Source organism: Perca flavescens, chromosome 20, assembly GCF_004354835.1.
Source record: "Perca flavescens isolate YP-PL-M2 chromosome 20, PFLA_1.0, whole genome shotgun sequence".
In the NCBI taxonomy this organism is placed as follows: Eukaryota; Metazoa; Chordata; class Actinopteri; order Perciformes; family Percidae; genus Perca; species Perca flavescens.
Window position 1 is genome coordinate 31,038,149 of NC_041350.1, and position 19,370 is coordinate 31,057,518.

General features: G+C 41.1%; 1 protein-coding gene across 1 annotated transcript in view; it reads right to left on the reverse strand.

Annotated features, from left to right (window-relative positions):
- The window catches only part of syt16 (synaptotagmin XVI), a 56,485-nt gene that overhangs the window by 16,210 nt on the left and 20,905 nt on the right, over positions 1-19,370 (reverse strand). The window contains exons 2-3 of the mRNA XM_028565564.1: positions 8,476-8,649; positions 2,970-3,209 (exon numbers count right to left, since the gene is read on the reverse strand). Coding sequence (XP_028421365.1) covers positions 2,970-3,209; positions 8,476-8,649 — 414 coding nt within the window. The remainder of the gene's footprint in view (positions 1-2,969; positions 3,210-8,475; positions 8,650-19,370) is intronic.

The following is a 19,370-nucleotide window of genomic DNA, read 5'->3' on the forward strand; positions in this document are numbered from 1 at the left end:
CCGCGTCACCCTCCCCAGCTCCACCCTTTTGTCCAAATATGATTACTTCTGGCTCCAAAATACCAAGATGGCGACGTCACACACGCCCACCTCGGAGATGAATTGTTTTTAAACCTTTCCTATGTGATGCAACATGCAAATCAGTGGATGAGAGACTGACTCTTACTGTTTGTAAAAATAAAATAAAATATAAGTTTGCTAAGAAGTTATCAAGAGATTAGTCTATATCCACAACGTTCCACCTACAGGGATTGCTCCGTTTCCGGTGGAAATTCCGCCAGATGTCCCTCTTTTCGGCCCAAGATGATTTTGATTGGTTTAAAGAAATGCCAAATAACCTAGAGCACGTTTTTCTCCCATCCCAGAATGCTGTGTGGACTAGCAAGACCCTCCTCCGCAGCGCTGTGGAGGAAGGTCTGGCAATGCGAGAAGGGCTTTTGGGCTTTTGCATGGCAGTGCATCAACATAAGACTGGATCAGGTAACGTTACGTACATTTTAAACATTAGGCTATAAAGTTAGGACTATGCTAATTAGGATAACATTAGCTATCATTAATATCAGTTTGTGGTATAAGATTGCCACTATATGTTATAAATCGACCTATGATTAGTGACATATGATACCACAGTCAACTAATGATCCAAGCCGGTACGCAGGCAAAGTGTTGCTTACCATCTGAAAAGATCTTTACTCTTTTTATTCAGTCACATTTATACATGTGGAGAATGTGGTTTGATTTGCAGGGTGGGCAAAATATAACCGGTGCTGCATGATCCAGGCTCAGTTGATAATCCAGATTATGTTTTGGAGGATGTTGGGATTATCATTAATCACAATTTTTAGGAAGAACATTTTAGGAACATTACTTAAACTTTTGGCAATCTATGTGTAATACTTGACTACAGAAATTCATAAATTCAGATGACATGCGACTGTATAATGGGGCTGTGTTCCTTCTCTAAATATCACAACTCTTTGGGTAAAACAACAACAAATCGAGTATGGCCTCCAAAAATAACATACATAGCAAAAATGTGACTTGTGTTTTTGTATCCTATCTAGTCCTTTAAGATTATCTTAATCTTATTAATTAGTTATCAAACCTACAAATAACACTTAAACAACAAAACAAAAGTGAAAGAAGACTAAAAATGGTCCTGTTTTTGCTTGTTGCCTTCCAGGTCGCTCTCAAAACACCAGAAACCAGCTGACTATAAACAAGTGTCCTAATTAATGCTGCTGTCTGCTGCACCCTCACATCCAGCCACAGCGGTCCAATCCCACTGAGCCTCCCTGAGCTCTTTACAGCCTCTAATCTGCAGTAAAAACCTTATCTGGGGCCTTTTGGCTCATTGACACTGGGATGGATTAGTGGTGGATCCTGCTGCTTTTCTGAGTTTCAGATCTTTAGCTTGATAGAGGTGCAAACAACAATCTGCTCTCCCTGAAGCTTCTCATAGAAATGTTTTAGTTTTGAAATGCTTACAAAGAATCAGTTGTGACCCAGGCTTGACCAGGTGGCCAGAAAGAGGATGGGAAGCTCATGTTGCACTTTTTTCTTCTCAATGTGCAATTCTAATTAGTGAATTCTTTGCTAACAGGTCAGCTACAAGGACCTTAATGAATTCAAGAATTTTTCATGTCATTGGCTGCCCTCGAACACCCAGTTTAATTGCTGGAGATGTAGTCTATATCGGCAACGTTTCACTTCCGGGATAGTTCAGGTGCTGCCGGAAATTCCGCCGGACCTCTCTCATTTTTGTTCGGATGTCTCTCTTTCTTTGTGTTGGCGTTCTAACCTCTGGTGGATTTGTGAGGACTATGGTTAACTGCTCCTCAGATCTCTGCAGGGTAAATCCAGACAGCTAGCTAGACTATCTGTCCAATCGGAGTTTTCTGTTGCACGACTAAAACTACTTTTGAACGTACACATGTTCCACCAAAACAAGTTCCTTCCTCAGACTATTTAGCAGAGGCACCGTGGCTCCATCCGGAGCTTAGCACCGCCCAAGACGATTGTAATTGGTTTAAAGAAATGACAATAAACCAGAGCATGTTTTTCGCCCATCCCATAATGCTGTGTGATGCTGTAGCCAGACCCTCCTCCGCAGCGCTGTGGAGGAGGGTCTGGCAATGCGAGACTACGGGAGATGTGACAGGATGCCATTTATTGTGAACTGAAGCTGTGAAAATGTGACACATGACGGTAAACAGAAGACCGTCGCGGTCAACAGCCTCCTGGTTTCCTGAGGGAACTTTAACAAGCTACTGGGACTTGAATAACAAATATGATGCATGGAAACTCATTGTTCTAAAAAACAAGCAGACAGGAATATTTATCATAGACTAAAAATAGACTATAAAGATGGACGCCGCGTCTCCACTTCCTCCCGCTGTACAAAGCGAGGCCAAAACCTCCCAGATACGGGCGCCGCCATCTTGTAATCTTGGAGCCAGAGTCAGCACAGTAGCGATCGGGCGGTGGAGCTGCGGTATTAAAGTCCCGCCCATACACCCGCCCGACCAATCGCGAGTCAATCCCAGCTTTCAATCATTCATGGCGTTTCAGCCCGTTTTTATAGCATCAAATAACTAATAAAACCAAACTGATCACAATAATGAACACTTGAACAAACATCAGCGTGATCAGAATTACCTAAAATGACAGAAACCGTCTTTTGGAAAAATATTTGACGTGTACTTTGATTTTTTTGTTTGGCCCGTGTCCCATCTGCTAACATGGAGGGGGCGGGGCTTATGACCTATACTTCAGCCAGCCACCAGGGGGCCATCCAGATGTTTTGGCTTCCCTTATACAGTCTGTGCATCTACCCCTTGTATAAATGGTATGGCCAGATCTCTGACATCTTACAAATGCATATGGATACATAGATCCTAATATCCCCCAATGTTACCATAATGTGTGCAGATGAATGCAGTGTGTTATGGGAGATTTTGGCAGCACACCTTCACAGTCTGATGGCTCGGTGCTGCCCTCCTCCTGGTCCGACAGTCGGGTGAATTTGTGGCGTCGGCCCACCGACAGCTGCGGCTGCTGCGGCTGCTGCTCGCTGCTGTCTGCTGCTGCTGGGGAACGAAAAGTCTGTGAACGTGACACCGAGATCTCAAACTGCTTCAGGACCTCAGCTTCACTGTCAGAAGAGCTGCTGCCTTCGTCATCATCATCATCGTCACCGTAGCTGCTCACTGGAGGGAGAGAAACACAGGGAAACACAGGGGGTGATGAAGGAGAGAAGCTGGGAGAGGAGAGGAGGAGACAAGAGGAGAGGAGAGGAGAGGAGAGGAGAGGAGAGGAGGAGAGGAGAGGAAAAGACAAGAGGAAAGGAAGAGAGGAGAGGAAGAGACAAGAGGACAGGAAGAGACAATAGAAGAGAGGAGAGCAAGAGACAAGAGGAAAGGAAGTGAGGAAAGGGAAGAGAGGAGAGGAAGACAAAATAGGAAAGGAAGAGACAAGAGGAAAGGAAGAGAGGAGAGAGAAAAGGAAGAGACAAGAGGAGAGGAAAAGAGGAGAGGAAGAGACAACAGGAAAGGAAGAGAGGAGAGGAAGAGAGGAGGGGAGGAAGAGAGGAGAGGGAGACAGGAGAGGGGAGGAAGAGAGGAGAGGGGAGGAAGAGAGAAGAGGAAGAGAGGAGAGGAAGAGACAAGAGAGGAAGAGAGGAAGAGACAAGAGAGGAGAGGAGGATACAAGGATGAAAAGAAAGGAAGAAACAAAGAACAAAGGAGAGAGAGAATGAAGCAAGGAAGAAAGGAGAGGAAGAAACAAAAAAGAAAAGAGAGGAGAGAAGGAAACAAGGAAGAAAGAAAAGGAGATCCAGATTGAAGAAAGCATAAAAACACTTCAGTGAATTTGGAGAATCACTTTGACGCTGCGTTTCAGGTGGCGTCTGTCCTGGCCGGTATCAGCCTGATTCTCAGATTTCATACCAGCCCAAACCAACAACTTCAACAGGCAGACCCACTGACCAGTTTGTTTTCACCGAAGCAAACAGGTTAGGTGTGATCGTCTCGGTCCTGAAACATACAGCGTTTCTATGTGCTCTGGTTTGTCAGTGGAGAACTTGTTATGTTTTCTCTTCAGGTCATTGTCTTTTCACAAAGAAAAAAATGAGACCAAGCTGACCAACATCCATCACTAAAAGCTACATGTTTAATTTCATTCTCTGACTAGCCACCTGCATCCCAGCATGCAAAGCACCTGGCTACAGGAGCCGCTTAGCTTAAACCATAGAAATAAAATAGATAGAAAGGCCATTGAACTGTATGCCGTGGTCACTTGATTAGTACAAAACAAAATGGCGATTGTTGTAAGTGGTGGAAGAAGTACATAGATCCTTTACTTAAGTAAAAGTACAACTACCACACTGTAAAAATACTCTGTTACAAGTAAAAGCCCTGCTTTGAAAATTAGTTACAATAAACAATAAAGTATGTAAGGGTCATCAGGTAAATGTACTTAAAGTATTAAAAGTATAAGGACTCAATGCAGAAAAATCCTCCCAATTTAGAAACTGGAAACGATCCAAACAGTTGTGCAACTAAGTGTTTAATTGGCTAATCATTTCAGCTGGACACTACTTGTAGGCCCATATATTGTTGGCTACTTTAACTTAGAATAAAACATCATGTTTTGTGTGCAAACAAATTATAAAGTGACTAAAGCTGTAACAGATTAATGTAGTGGAGTAAAAAGTCCAATATTTCTCTCTGAAATGTAGCGAAGTAGAAGTAGAAAGTGACATGAAGAGAAAAGACTCAAGTAAAGTAGGCACTCTCAAAATGTCTAGGCTACTTAAGTACAGTACTTGAGTAAATAGTACTTAGTTACATTCCGGATGGGCCTGAGCCCACGCATTTTAGATCCGTGCCCGCCCATTTTGACCCAGACCTATAGTGAGTAGTGAGTGATTTTCATTCTAGCAGTTGATCCAATAAGCAGCCCGAGGAAAGCTTTGAGTGAAAGCTTCTCAGCCAATAAGCGGCTTCTACCCCACGTGTGGACTCTTAAGCCCGCCCACAGGCTGCATCGTCACCAGCAAGTGATCCAGTGAAATGAATGATGTTTGCGAGCAAACTACTTGTCCATAGTCAGTGTGGTTGTATGAACTACTTGTCCATAGTCAGTATGGTTGTATGAACTACTTGTCCATAGTCAGTATGGTTGTATGAACTACTTGTCCATAGTCAGTGTGGTTGTATGAACTACTTGTCCATAGTCAGTATGGTTGTATAAACTACTTGTCCATAGTCAGTATGGTTGTATAAACTACTTGTCCATAGTCAGTATGGTTGTATGAACTACTTGTCCATAGTCAGTGTGGTTGTATAAACTACTTGTCCATAGTCAGTATGGTTGTATAAACTACTTGTCCATAGTCAGTGTGGTTGTATAAACTGCTTGTCCATAGTCAGTATAGTTGTATAAACTACTTGTCCATAGTCAGTATAGTTGTATAAACTACTTGTCCATAGTCAGTGTGGTAGTATAAACTACTTGTCCATAGTCAGTATAGTTGTATAAACTACTTGTCCATAGTCAGTGTGGTTGTATGAACTACTTGTCCATAGTCAGTATGGTTGTATAAACTACTTGTCCATAGTCAGTGTGGTTGTATGAACTACTTGTCCATAATCAGTATGGTTGTATGAACTACTTGTCCATAGTCAGTGTGGTTGTATAAACTACTTGTCCATAGTCAGTATGGTTGTATAAACTACTTGTCCATAGTCAGTGTGGTTGTATAAACTACTTGTCCATAGTCAGTGTGGTTGTATGAACTACTTGTCCATAGTCAGTGTGGTTGTATGAACTACAGGAACTGAAGCTGTTATCTCTGCTCTCTTCAAAGCCACCAGCCTCCTTTGACAAAAACAGACATTTTACCTCACAGTCGGATTAATGTAGCGGAGTAAAAAGTAAGCTATAAAATAATGAAAAATAATATATACCTTTGAGATGAAGCTGAGTAGAAATATACAGTAGTATAAAAAGGAACTACTCAAGTAAAGTACCTCTAATATGTACATAAGTACAGTAGGCCTACTCGAGTAAATGTGGATGTGACACATGAGCTTTCATTGTTGTTTGTATAAATGGAACTATTTAAATCAGACTTAGAGTGTTCAGGTTAAAAGAACGTTATATATGACTATAGGATAACGTAAACATAACGTAAGCATAAAAAGGTAAGGAGCCCCTACCTCGTCCATTGAGTCCAAACAGGATGTGTTGTTTGTCCAGGAAATACCAGAGGCTCCACCTGCTGCAGGTGTTTGCTCACTGTTTGACTAACAGGCTCCACCTGGACTCAACCATCCTGCTGCGGGGGAATGGGACTTTTTTTTCTTTCTTTCATTTTTGATCTAATTATACCAACATTCTGAACCATGCTCTGTTTACTTCAGCTAGCCAGTGTTTAATCTGTGTTTGAGTTGTGCCATTCTTTGAGTTAAAATGACTCACAGGCAGAATTAGTGTGCAGGGTTTACCCTCTTCAGCCCACGTGGAGGAAGCTCTCACTGTAACACTGTCAAGTTATCACAGCATTTTTTAAGCATTACTGTCTACGTCTGTTTTGTATAGTAGTTGTGTAGTAATACTTTACTCAAACTGTAGTTTGGAAATGTGCTTATTGGCTTCTTTTTGCAGAGAGTTAGATGAAAAGATTGACACTACTCTGAAAGCATTAAAACTAGTTTTTGACATCTGCCCTTTTACCAGATAGGGTCTCAAGATTAGGTAACAAAACAGGACCTTGCCAGTTGAGGCGTCACAAAAAAGCAATTGATTCACTAGTGAAACTAGGGTGTTTGGGGCCGTTCCTGGCTTTATTCCAACATGCAAAATCCCCGGTACAATCCTCTAATTCAACATTTTGTTAACTTTTGCTCTGGGTGTTTGCAGTGTTTGACAAGTAGGAGGAAAGAAAGAGTTTTACTGGGTGACGGAAAATAGAAAATGAGTGCCCTTTTCTCTCTTTTCTTTCTGTACTTCTTTTCTCTTTGCTGAACTTTTCTTCAAGGTTCTATAACGTTACTAGTTCCATTGGGAGCGGCTGCCAAGCTTTGTGGCAGTATGTGGCTGACTCACTCAACGCTTTTCTCTCATACATACACATACTTCGCCCACAGGAAACCACTGCACGAATACAAACTCACCCACGTTCTCTCTCTCTCCATTACTGAAGAGTTTAATTGGTGTCATATTGCATTCAGGAATCACACATTCTCTCTCTCTCTCTCTCTCCTACTGAGATGTTTCAGGTTGTATAAAAGGTGAACCTTGACTAGAGAGCGACAGCGCTCACAGATGCGCTCATACTGGCTCAACATTTTAGGAAATAGTCTTATTGCCTTTCTTTCTGAGAGAGAGATGGGCGGATTGTCATGTCCATACAGTAGGTTAAAGGAAAACGCTGGTTACAACCTGGCATATTTCCCATAAGTGCGGCTCTGTGGCTAACTTTGCACTCACCTCCTCCATTGTGGAGATTGGGGGAAACAAGGACTCGGGTAAAGCAGTGTTTATCAGGGCAAGCTCTGCAGGCCTCCTAGAGCTTTCCAAATTAACCTCATGTTTACATGAATCATTTCAGACACTTGTTTCTGAGTCTGACCGAAAATAAACACAGAAAAGAAGCTGTCTGAAACGGCCATTATGGTGCCGTTGCCACCCACAAGATTGCCTGACCACTCGGCTGCTACGCAGACAGTGCAGACAAAAGAGAGAACAAGCGGAAGAGAAAAGGTGGAGCAGAGATGGAGTGCAATAGAAGGAGAAAAGCCTTGCAGGAAGGTGCAGAGCTATGTGTTGCAGAACTACTTCCTTCCAGAGTTTATTCTATGTTTGATTTTTTGATTCCCAACTTGTATATACACAGTACGTTTGTACATTCTTTCCTTTGTATTTTTTTCAGCGTTATTTTTTGAATAGTTGTTCTAGTATTCTATCCTATTTTGTATTTATTATATTTTATTTTATATTATATATTTGTATTATTTCTTGTATGTTCTGTATGTGTGTCTGATATTTTGCTGCTGTAGCACTGAAATTTCCCAATTTGGGAATATAAGGTCTGTCTATCTATCTATCTATCTATCTATCTATCTATCTATCTATCTATCTATCTATCTATCTATCTATCTATCTATCTATCTATATATCCATCGCTGTGGGGCGTCCTGCTCGCAAAATTGCAAATCCCACTATGGCCACGCCAAGGCCCACCCTACTAAGCAGCTCAATTGGTTGGAGTTAGGCATTTGACCTCTAGTGGTTAAGGTTAGGACAGCCGATTGGTCAGGGGATAGGACCTGAACAAATCAGGTTACGTTACCTTGCGTAAGCATGGACACCTGGCCAATAGTAGCTATTGAAGGGCGGGTCTTGGCATGGCCATATCTGGAAAATAAATATTGCCTCCTGCTCAGTGAAAGGGAAGCAGCTGTCACTCACCGAGGCCCTGGCGGACTTCCTGTCGTCCTTTCTTCCGGCGGCCATGTTGCTCCAGACAGGGCATTCCACCGACGCGCGCGAAACACAGCTTCTTGTTGATGAAGAGAAAGAGGACGGCCAGCGCCACGATGAAGACGCCCACCGCCGACAGGAAGCCGATGGCCTGGGGGGGGACTGGCAGGAGGAGGGAGAGGGAGAGGGGACACACAATGACACACTGATCAGACCACACAAACAGGCAGTCTGGACACACACACACACACACACACACACACACACACACACACACACACACAGTACGCATGGCACATGTGATGCACACAGACAAAACGAGTGATACTTTAGTATTTGAGTTACCCTCAGTGCCTTGCTCAAGAGCACAGTCAGTGTAAAGCTGTGTGCAGCTGCTGGAAAGAGAGCCAGTTTCCCAGCTGAGTTTTCTGGACTGAACCAGCAGCTTGGTGCCTTGTGCAAGAGCACTTGGGTGTTCTTAACAAGCAAAAGCTAAAACAACAAGTAGTATGTCCCGTTCTGCGTCACATGTGTAACCGGAAGTGAAGTAACGTAACCTATGTCCTGATTTGAACCCAAACCACAATATTATTCTAAACTTAACTAAGTAGAACACACACACACACACACCAGACGATTCAGACAAGACGCCGGAACACACACAAGTATTCACATTTTACAGTTTGTGACTTTTGTAACTCAGGACAGAGAATGCAGCCGCTCTCATCTAACGTTACTTTTTGACTAGAAATAGCATTTTGTGCTTAACTACATTATGCACATTTGAAAACATTTTAATAAATCAAATTCAGTCAATATATTATCCAGCCCGATTGGTCAAAAGCTGGAGCTTGATATAGCCTGGGGGGGCATCACTGCCTGAGAAGAAACCCAGCCTCCTCCATCATAAGCCCCTTTCCAGTCATGTATAAAGTACTGGAAAGCAATACTCCAGAAAATGACTTTGGTAGACGTTAAAAGTCTTCAAGTATCTGACATTTACTGTACTTAAGTATCAAAAGCAATTTTCTGATATTAAATGTACTTAATTATTAGCAGTAAAAGTAAAAAAATAACTTTGATTATGAACTTTATTGTGGCTTCCAAGTGGAAGGACCAAACACTGCAAATATGAGAGAGCTGACATCAGCAAAGAGACAAACAGAAACAGAAAATGTCCTTTTTTTTGTGATGAAGAATCTTTCACTCCAACATACGAAATCATTTCTTGCAAATCCCGCCATAGGTGTTTCACCAAACCTAACAAATGTAGTGGAGTAAAAGTAAATGTCTCCAGAAAAATAAATAACGAAGTAAAGTACAGACAGACGTGAAAAGTCTACTTAAGTACACTAACAAAGTATTTGTACTTTGTTACATTACAACTCTGCCCCTTTCACACATGCACTGCAGCGCTGAACTTATATATACAGTTTTTGGGCATTTTAGGCCTATATTTCCACAGGACAGATGAAGACATGAAAGGAGAGAGAGAGGGGGAATGACATGTGGTAAAGGGCCACAGGTTGGAGTCAAACCTGCAGCCTCTGCGTCGAGTGAGTTTTTTTGTGATTGTTGCGGGCAAAAATCCTTGATTATGCAGCACGTTTTCTTAAAAAATGCGATGGGATATGCAGGATATTTATGCAATTTTATGCAATGAAATTGCGGGAACTTGCAAAACTGCAGTTTGATGAAAAAGAGAAAAAAAAGTGATTCCCCCAACACCCATAACACCCTGCTTTTCGATTATGTTTATGTTGTATAATTACGTCACTTCATAACGTTCCCATGGCAACAGGGGAAAATGGCTGGTCTTGTGTGAAGTAAACGCAAAATTTTGATATATGTGACTTTTTTGCAAAGGAAATGCGGGGATTATGAAATCATGCAAGCCCCGCATATTTTGCGTGGAAATCGGCAATTTTTGAGGCGAAAGTGTGGCGTATTTGAAAAAATGATTATGCATTGAATTATGCGATCGCATAATCGCGTTTTTCTGGAGGGACTGATATGTGTTCGCCTGCTCTACCAACTGAGCTATGCAGGTGTTACACCGAAAGCTGTGACCCATCAGGAACTGTGACCACAGAGGGCGCTGTTGTCTAGCACGTGCGTGCTAGAAAATGGAGGGCGAAGAAGAGCACCTACGCTTTTTTTTTTTTTTATTGCAAAAAAAAAGGGTAAAAATCACATGTGAATAGCCAAAATGTACATAACATACAACAATGAAAACGATAAACAAAATATAAAACAGAATTGCTAGAGGAAGCTTATAGGCCATTATAAAGAGAAAGAGGACCATATGTTGACAGTTTTAACAGCCTTTTTGTTGATTGAGGCAGAAATCAGATTAATATGATGTTCAACTTCATGGAGAAAAAGTACAAAACTAGGTTTTTTAGTGCTGAATTTACACTTATGAATGTGAAATTTTGCCAAAAGAATTCATAAAATTTATAATGAAGAATATATTTTCTTTACTATGACTTTTATAAAAGCAAAAAATAACATCCTTCCACAATAAGGCAAAGTCTTTATAAATATGGTCAATGATGAATTTGCTGAGGTTTTGCCAAAATGTTCTGGTGTGTGGGCAATGCCAAAAGAGGTGCAGAACAGTCTCTGGGTGGTCTTCACAAAAAGAACAGTATGTGTTGATGTCTCTTTTAAATGTAATCATGTAATGATTAGCAGGGTAATATCTGTGAATTATTCTGAAAGATACTTCTGTCACCTTGTTTAATATCAAGTATTTGTGAGGAATCATCCAGACCTTTTTCCAATCAATGTCATTTACAAATCGGTTCCAATAAAATGTAACATTTGGAATAGAAACAATCTCTTTCTGAAATAATGCACGAATGTTCTTATTATTATGAGGAAGTTGGGAAAAACAGATTCTTCCAACTGGTGATTCAGCCACATCAGGGAGGGAGACAGAAGTAGGTGGAAGTCTGCCAGTATACTTAAAAAGCATGATTGTGCCTGATGGAAAGGCATCAAATACAATTGCGAATTCTTTTGGTGTAACTGGAATGTTATATGTTGATAAAAACTTTCTATAGGAGAAAAGTTGCCCCTCTACATTAAATAGCTGGTCCACCAGCAGAATCTGATTGCGTACCCAATTCTCAAAATAAAATGACTTGTTCTTATATAAAATATCTCTGTTATTCCAAATTAGATACCTGTGAGGTGAGAAATTATGCTTGTGAAAAGTGGACAGTTTTACAGGAAGTTAAAAGAGCGCCTACGCAAAAGGAGTAAACAATACATTACGTCCATGGATGCAAGCTGTATGATTATTCGCGATTTGTTATTGCTTCCTAAGAAGAAAAGTAAACCGCTGGTGACCATATTACACCTCAGGCATAGTAACATATGTTTATCTGAAAGTAAATAAAATATATTAAGGTACATTTTCTCTGAAATGTATCTAAACATGTATTTCTTTGTGACTGCATGCACAAGTTACATTTGTAATAACCTACCTAATAATCATATTGTACTGTTAAGAAAAGAAAGAACTAAATATTTAATGCATCAGCACATTGGCTAAGTTGTCAGAATGTGTGACCCCACTGTAACTGCTTAATAAAGGAGTTAAACTTAAAAATATTGTTTGGGGTAGTTATGTCATGTCTTCACACTAATGTGGACACATTTTCTTATTTTGAGTCTTCACAGAGCCAGTATCTCAGAGGTCACCATATATGACAAGTATCAGCCGTCAGAATGTGTGACCTCACTATAACAGCTTAATTAAGGAGTCAGACTTCATAATATTTTCTGGTGTTGTTATGTCATGTCTTCACACTAACATGCCATTTTTTCTTATTTGGAGTCATCACAGAGCCAGTTACCTGTCAGGAGTTTCAGGGGATGTAGGACCCAAGTGCAAGATGGCAGACACACGAGTAAGTTCAATGATTTATTAAGATAAAATCCAATAAACAAAAGGTGTCCTGGAACAGCAGGCTAAATAACAAAAACAGGAACAGGCAGAATACAAAACCAGAACAGGCAAAACTTCAGGAACACACAGACCAACAGGGTAGACGACACACAGACACTCCAAACAAATACAATGACCTGACAAGGGGCACACAAAAACTAAATACACAGGATAACGAGGACTAACAAGGGACAGGTGAAAGAAGGCTGGGAAACAAGTGAAACACATTAGGGCAATCACAAGGAAGGGAAAACACAGGAAGTAAAATAGACAAGACAAGACAGAAACACAGACCGTCAAAATAAAACAGGAAACAGAACATACAGACACATGCGAAAACAAGACAGGAACTACAGCTAGACAAGACAAGGGAGGAAACACTGGCTACATCAGAAAACAGAACAAATACACAACAATAACAGGAAACAAGAACAGAACCTCAAAACCAACAGAAACTCAAACCCAAAACCATGACAGTACCTCTACTGAGAGTGTAACAGCTTTCATCACTCCTGTTTACAGGTGGACTTCAGCAGCGCAGGTCACATGTTTTGATAGGCCTAATGAAAACCCAGAGTTTCCCTCATCTCAGGGTTAACAAACTCAGAGTTTTCACTAAACCTGCTTTCTGAAATACCACCCAGATTAGTGTGAAGACATGACATAACAACACCAGAAAATATTATGAAGTTTGACTCCTTAATTAAGCCATTATAGTGAGGTCACACATTCTGACGGCTGATACTTGTCATATATGGTGACCTCTGAGATACTGGCTCTGTGAAGACTCAAAATAAGAAAACATGGGTCCAGATTAGTGTGAAGACATGATATAACAACCCCAAACAATATTTTGAAGTTTGACTCATTAATTCAGCAGTTACAGTGGGGTCACACATTCTGACAACTTAGCCAATGTTCTGGTCAATTATAAAATATTTAGTTCTTTCTTTTCTTAACAGTACAATATGATTATTTTTAGGTAGGTTATTACAAATGTAACTTGTGCATGCAGTCACAAAGAAATACATGTTTAGATATATTACAGGGAAAATGTACCTTAATATATTTTATTTACTTTCAGATAAACATATGTTACTATGCCTGAGGTGTAATATGGTCACCAGCGGTTTACTTTTCTTCTTAGGAAGCAATCGCGAATAATCATACAGCTTGCATCCGTGGACGTAATGTATTGTTTACTCCTTTTGCGTAGGCGCTCTTCTTCGCTGTCAGTACCCGATCCGTTCCAACTGCACAATCCGTTCTGCGCATGCGCAAGATGTTCGCGCATGCGCTGTGGTACGATGATTTACGACACTACCCGATCTGTTCCTTGTCAGTACCCGATCCGTTCCAACGGCACAATCCGTTCTGCGCATGCGCAAGATGTTCACACATGCGCAGATATTATTACGGTATTATCATCTGCGCATGCGTGAACATCTTGCGCATGCGCAGAACGGATTGTGCAGGTGGAACGGATCGGGTACTGACATTCGCCCTCCATAGCACGCACGAGCAGACGATGTGCAACAGCGCCCTCTGAGGTCACAGTTCCTGATGGGTCACAGCTTTCGGTGTAACACCGGCCACTGCAGCCCGGAACATATTTAGACATTACCCAGATGAGCTGTACGTGAGAACCTGAATGTGTGAATCAGTTGGAGCGGATACTAAAAAAAATGTCCCCTGCCAGCTTAGGGTAAAAACTCACTGCCAGAGGGTTCACAGCCAGTGAGTGGGCCTATTGATGGCGTTTCTGTGATGCAGCTGGCTAAACAGGAACAATACAAACAACCAAAGGTGACGAAAAAGAAACACAAAGACGGCAACGAAAATGTCTAAAAAGAGAGAGGAGAAACTGTCGGAACAGGCTGACGCCAAAACCATCAGACGAGAGACTGGGTCGTCTCTGACCAAATTATGGAGCGACTGAATGTCCTGTCTCCTGCAGGCGCCACCCCTCGTCTAAACCAAAAGGGAGTCTAGGAGCCACGTTTTTCCTGTATGTTTGTTGATGGTCTCATTTATATTATTCATTGATTATTATATTGTGCACTGATATTGTAGGTGGTGGGCGTGTTCACCGGGGTTTGGGCGGAAGTGATAACAGTATATTTGTTTGCTTCACCTGTTCACCTGTTTTTTGGGATTTGACTAGTGATGTGCAATACCACTTAATTCCTATTCGATCCGATACCAAGTAATACCCAGGCTGGTATTGCTGATACCGATACCAATACCAATAATTTTTACGTATTTTATTTGTAGTGTGATGTGACAAATAGTTTAAAGTAAAATAAAAAAGTAGGCTGTAGGCTTACCAATTCCAAAGTAGGCTATAGCTGCATAATGACAAGACAATAAACTACTCTCATATTATTTAATTATAAAGAAAATCTCAGAGACTTGTACAGTAAAACAGGTTGAAAATTACACACAAATAAAAAAAATGTCCACACACAGCGTCACTGCTGTCTTTACAGCTAAAATACAGCCAGACATGACTCCTTTGCGGTCAGCCATAGTCACTCTGCAGTCTGCAGTCTTCGTAGCGGGAAATTAAAGTTGTGTGTGCACAGAGCCGCAGTGCACACACAACTGACCAGCGGAAGGAGAAGTAGTTCCTTCCCCTAACCGGATATAATTAGACTTTTCAGGTGACAACAAGTTATTTATGATAACATAAACACTCACTCCAAATTACTAAGTTTATACATCGATCTTTTTATATGAGAATCGATACTAGAGCAGGAGACGTTGGGATCGTAAATATCGATACTTTAGTATTGATCCGCACATCACTAGATTTGACAGAGAGGGGGCGAGCCTGGGAGCGAACACTTTCTGTTGACGCAGTTATTCGCATCACAAACTAACTTTACATTTGGTAACCGCAGTACTAGTTGTATTTTACGTGTGGAGGAATAAATCATTGAAAGTGGATCTTCAGCGTGTCACAGTGTGTTTTTTGCACTTTTTTGGACTGTCTACAACCGCAACACGGAGTAGGCCTATTTCCATTAGGGGTGGGAACCTCGAGGTACCTCACGATTCGATTCAGAGGGCTATGATGCGATGATAAAACAATTACCGATGCATCTTGATACATCAACAAAAACAATTATGTCTGTACATGATTTATTTTTGGGTGAGGCTATTTGCACCCCTGGTACAATTAGCAGTGTATGCTATTTGTACCCTGGTGCAATTAGAAGTGTATGCTATTTGCACCCATGGTACAATTAGAAGTGTATGCTATTTGTACCCTGGTACAATTAGCAGGGTATGCTATTTGTACCCTGGTGCAATTAGAAGTGCTATTCGTACCCTGGTGCAATTAGAAATGAATGCTATTAGTACCCCGCCGGTGCACACAGCAATGTGTTCTATTAATACCCCGTCTGGTACAAATATCAATGTATGCTATTTGCACCCCTGTGCATTTACAGTACCTTGGCATATATTTACACACAGTTATCCATACTACTCATGTATTACACCTTTTTGGAATATTATCGCCCTGACATTCTTACCCTAACCATAACCAATCCCACTCCTCTTGCCTAAAGCTAACCAACCCAACCAGAGCAGGCATATTCATGAGTCTTCACCTACCACCCTGCAAAAAATAAAATAAAATCGCGTTCGCGGGTCCTGACTTGCGCAATTACATGCAAATTATCCAATCCAAATTTAAAAAAATAAGATTGACCTAGCAGTTCTTTCAGGATATTGAACAACTGTTTACTACTTGGTTTCTTCAAGCCTCGGTTGCTAGGTAACCATACTGTATACAAAAAAATCGGTACTAACTAACAAACCAACGGTTGTATGCTTTCACTGAAGACAGAAAGCGCAACTCTAGTATCCATTTTCCGCTAGAAATTCAATTGTTATAAACTTTAGAGACAAAACTTTCCTAATATGCCAGTTTCTGCGGTCATGGAAGATGAACGTCCGCCATGATTTTGGTGCACGCGAGCAACGTGTTTTTGTTGTTACGTCACAGGGTGTAAATAGCTCAGCTGTGTGGCCGAGGCTATTTGTACCGGGGGTGCAAATAGACACTCCGTTTATTTTTTCTCACTGCGTGAATACTTGCTACTTTTAAAACATAGCATTTGTGGGGCAACCTGACATCATGACTTTGCGTAAACATACACGCCCACTTTCTTAAGCAAAGTGGCGTATTATCTGTAAGTCAATGGAGTTGATAAACATGCTAAAAAGTGAGTATGCGTCTTGATAACACGCCAATAATGGCATACGAATTGGAGTGACATACATATGCCACTTCATGAGCTCAGTCTGTGTGGGGCGCCCTGGTAGCTTACCTGGTTAAGCGAGTGACCCCGTGTACCAACGCTCAGTCCTTACCGCACTGGCCCGGGTTCGATTCAAACCCGCGGCCGTTTGCTACATGTCATCCCCCCTCCCTCTTCCCCCTGTCCTATCAATGTATTTTTTTAATCCTCCTTGGCTACTAGCAACTGCGTGGAGGAGGGGGGGGCTGTGCGCGATCATGGAAGGCTTGTATCATGTGGCGGCGCGACAGTGTTGTTGTCATTACTTAGAATTCCTCATAGGGGAGACAGAAACTACGCACTATAGCTTTAAACATTCAACCAGTCACCTAAATACTTGCATATTGTCAATTACAAAAAATAATCAGTAATGCGCCATCATAAGACTCTGACCTGTCTGCACTTGTTTATACAGGGCAGACACAACGGACTGATTATTGACTTTTCTGCATCGTGCCGAGCCATAATCTTTCAAGAGATAATCGTGATGCATCTAACGATCGATTTTTTTCTCCTGTTGTGTGTACATGTGAGAAAGGGAAACTTCAGAACCTGCACCTGATTCTCATAGTTCATATGAAAAAAAAGCGCTTTAGTTCATTTGTATTTGAGCTTGGCTTGTGAAAGTAGTTCTGGATTCTGTTTTTCTTTTTTATACAGTGATGGGTAATGGGTTGATTGGCAAGCATTACAGAAAGAAATTAGTGAGAGAAAATAGACATAGAAAAGAAGGATGGAAAGAGAGAGTGGAGACAGTAAACAACAGATACAGAAAAAAAGAGGAGAGGCAGAAAAACACCTGGACAGAAATAGAAAGAGGAAAGTAGCAGTGAGGAGTGAAAAACCAAATAGAGAGTAAATAAAAAAGAGCGAGAGAGACGAGGTGATACGATGCGTACTACTCTGCTCTCAATGAGGCGCCTGAGACTCAATACAGAGCCACAGAAATGCACAACAAGGGGGGGGGGGTCGCCGTCTCCCGTTTCCATGGCAACGTGTCAGAGAGTAGAGAACTGAATCGATGGGAGAAAACGGAGACAAGGGCACATCCTGCTGAGAGACGACGCCAAAGAAAGGACTCAACGTGTGTGTGTGTGTGTGTGTGTGTGTGTGTGTGTGTGTGGGTGAGGGTGTAATACTATTATGTTGTGTTTATTTCATACACCATCTTTTGTTTTTTCACTCTTCATGTCGCTCTCTGGCTTTTTTACAGAATCAAATCTCCCACGCTGTACAGATGTACCTTTTTAATCCGCACCGAAAACATCGCCAAGCAACACTGTGTGTGTGTGTGTGTGTCTGTGTGTGTGTGTCTGTGTGGTGGCAAAATAATGAGCAGCGACAGCAGCTGTTTACTCCATCCTTCTACATACACCAGTATTTGTACCAGTGTTGGAAGAAGTACAGTATAGACAGCAAAAGTCCTGCATTCAAAAGTTTACTTAGTACAAAAGTATTAGCGTCAAAATGTACATAAAGTGCCAAAGAAAAAGTACTCCTTTTGCAGAATGGACCATTTTTGCATTATAATCATTACTAGATAAATGCAGTTTAATGTTGCAGCTGGTAAAAATGTAATGCCATTCTGCTGTGTACCTTAATCTATAATAATATATATTTTATTTGTTGATCATATTTTGTATTAATAATCAGAATCTGTAAAGTAACTATCAAATAAATGTAGTGGAGTAAAAAGTACAGTATTTCTCTCTGAGCTGTGGTGGAGTATAGAAGCATAAAGTGACAGTTAAATACTCAAGTTAATGTCCAATATGTAATATATTTACTGTAATAAATCATAAAAATGACACCAATGCCTCATCAGATATTAAGGAAACATGTTAAACTGAAATACTATCTTTTCTGACAACAATGCTAATGCCAGTATTTTCTCCTTTTGAAATTTCCGTTCCATGACGGAATGTCTGTTTGTGTTTTGGCCTGTGTGTTGTTATCAACCGCCCAGTTTGTCAGCCAGGTCGGGTTGCCAGATATACCTGCAGAAACATAAAGTCAGCGCGCTACAGCTGGAACGCTAGTACAGCCATGAAAGCAGCAAACGGGATCAATGGAGATAGATTCTACCCGACCTAAAAAAAGACAGAGACGTAACAAACCCATCTGGGTAAATATTGGAGATGTATTCGAAAGATGGAGAGAGCCTAGAGCCCAAAAGGACGCCGAGTTGGCTAATTTCCTCCTGAACAGGTAACGTTAGCTTCAGGCTAATTTATCACAGCTACTAGGGACGGGCATTTTATGTCATTTCAACATTCGTGTAGCTACTCACATTGAATTATATAGCTAGAGTACCCGAGTTGGTTACTCGCAAAAACAATTGAGACACAGCCAGTGAAGTGATCCCGACTGGTCCTGGCTAACGCCGCCATGCTAACCCTGCTAACTGCTAATGTTACCGGAGGACCAGGCAAGTGGACAGTGCACTAAAATCATCTCAACATAGACAATCATTTCTCTTTTTTATTGCACTATTTGCACATTAACACTGTACATTTCATATTTTATGTATTATTACTGTATATTTGTTTTTATTATATATGTTAAAAGTCTTGATAATATATGTTGTTTTTATTTGTTGTTTGTATACCTGGAGT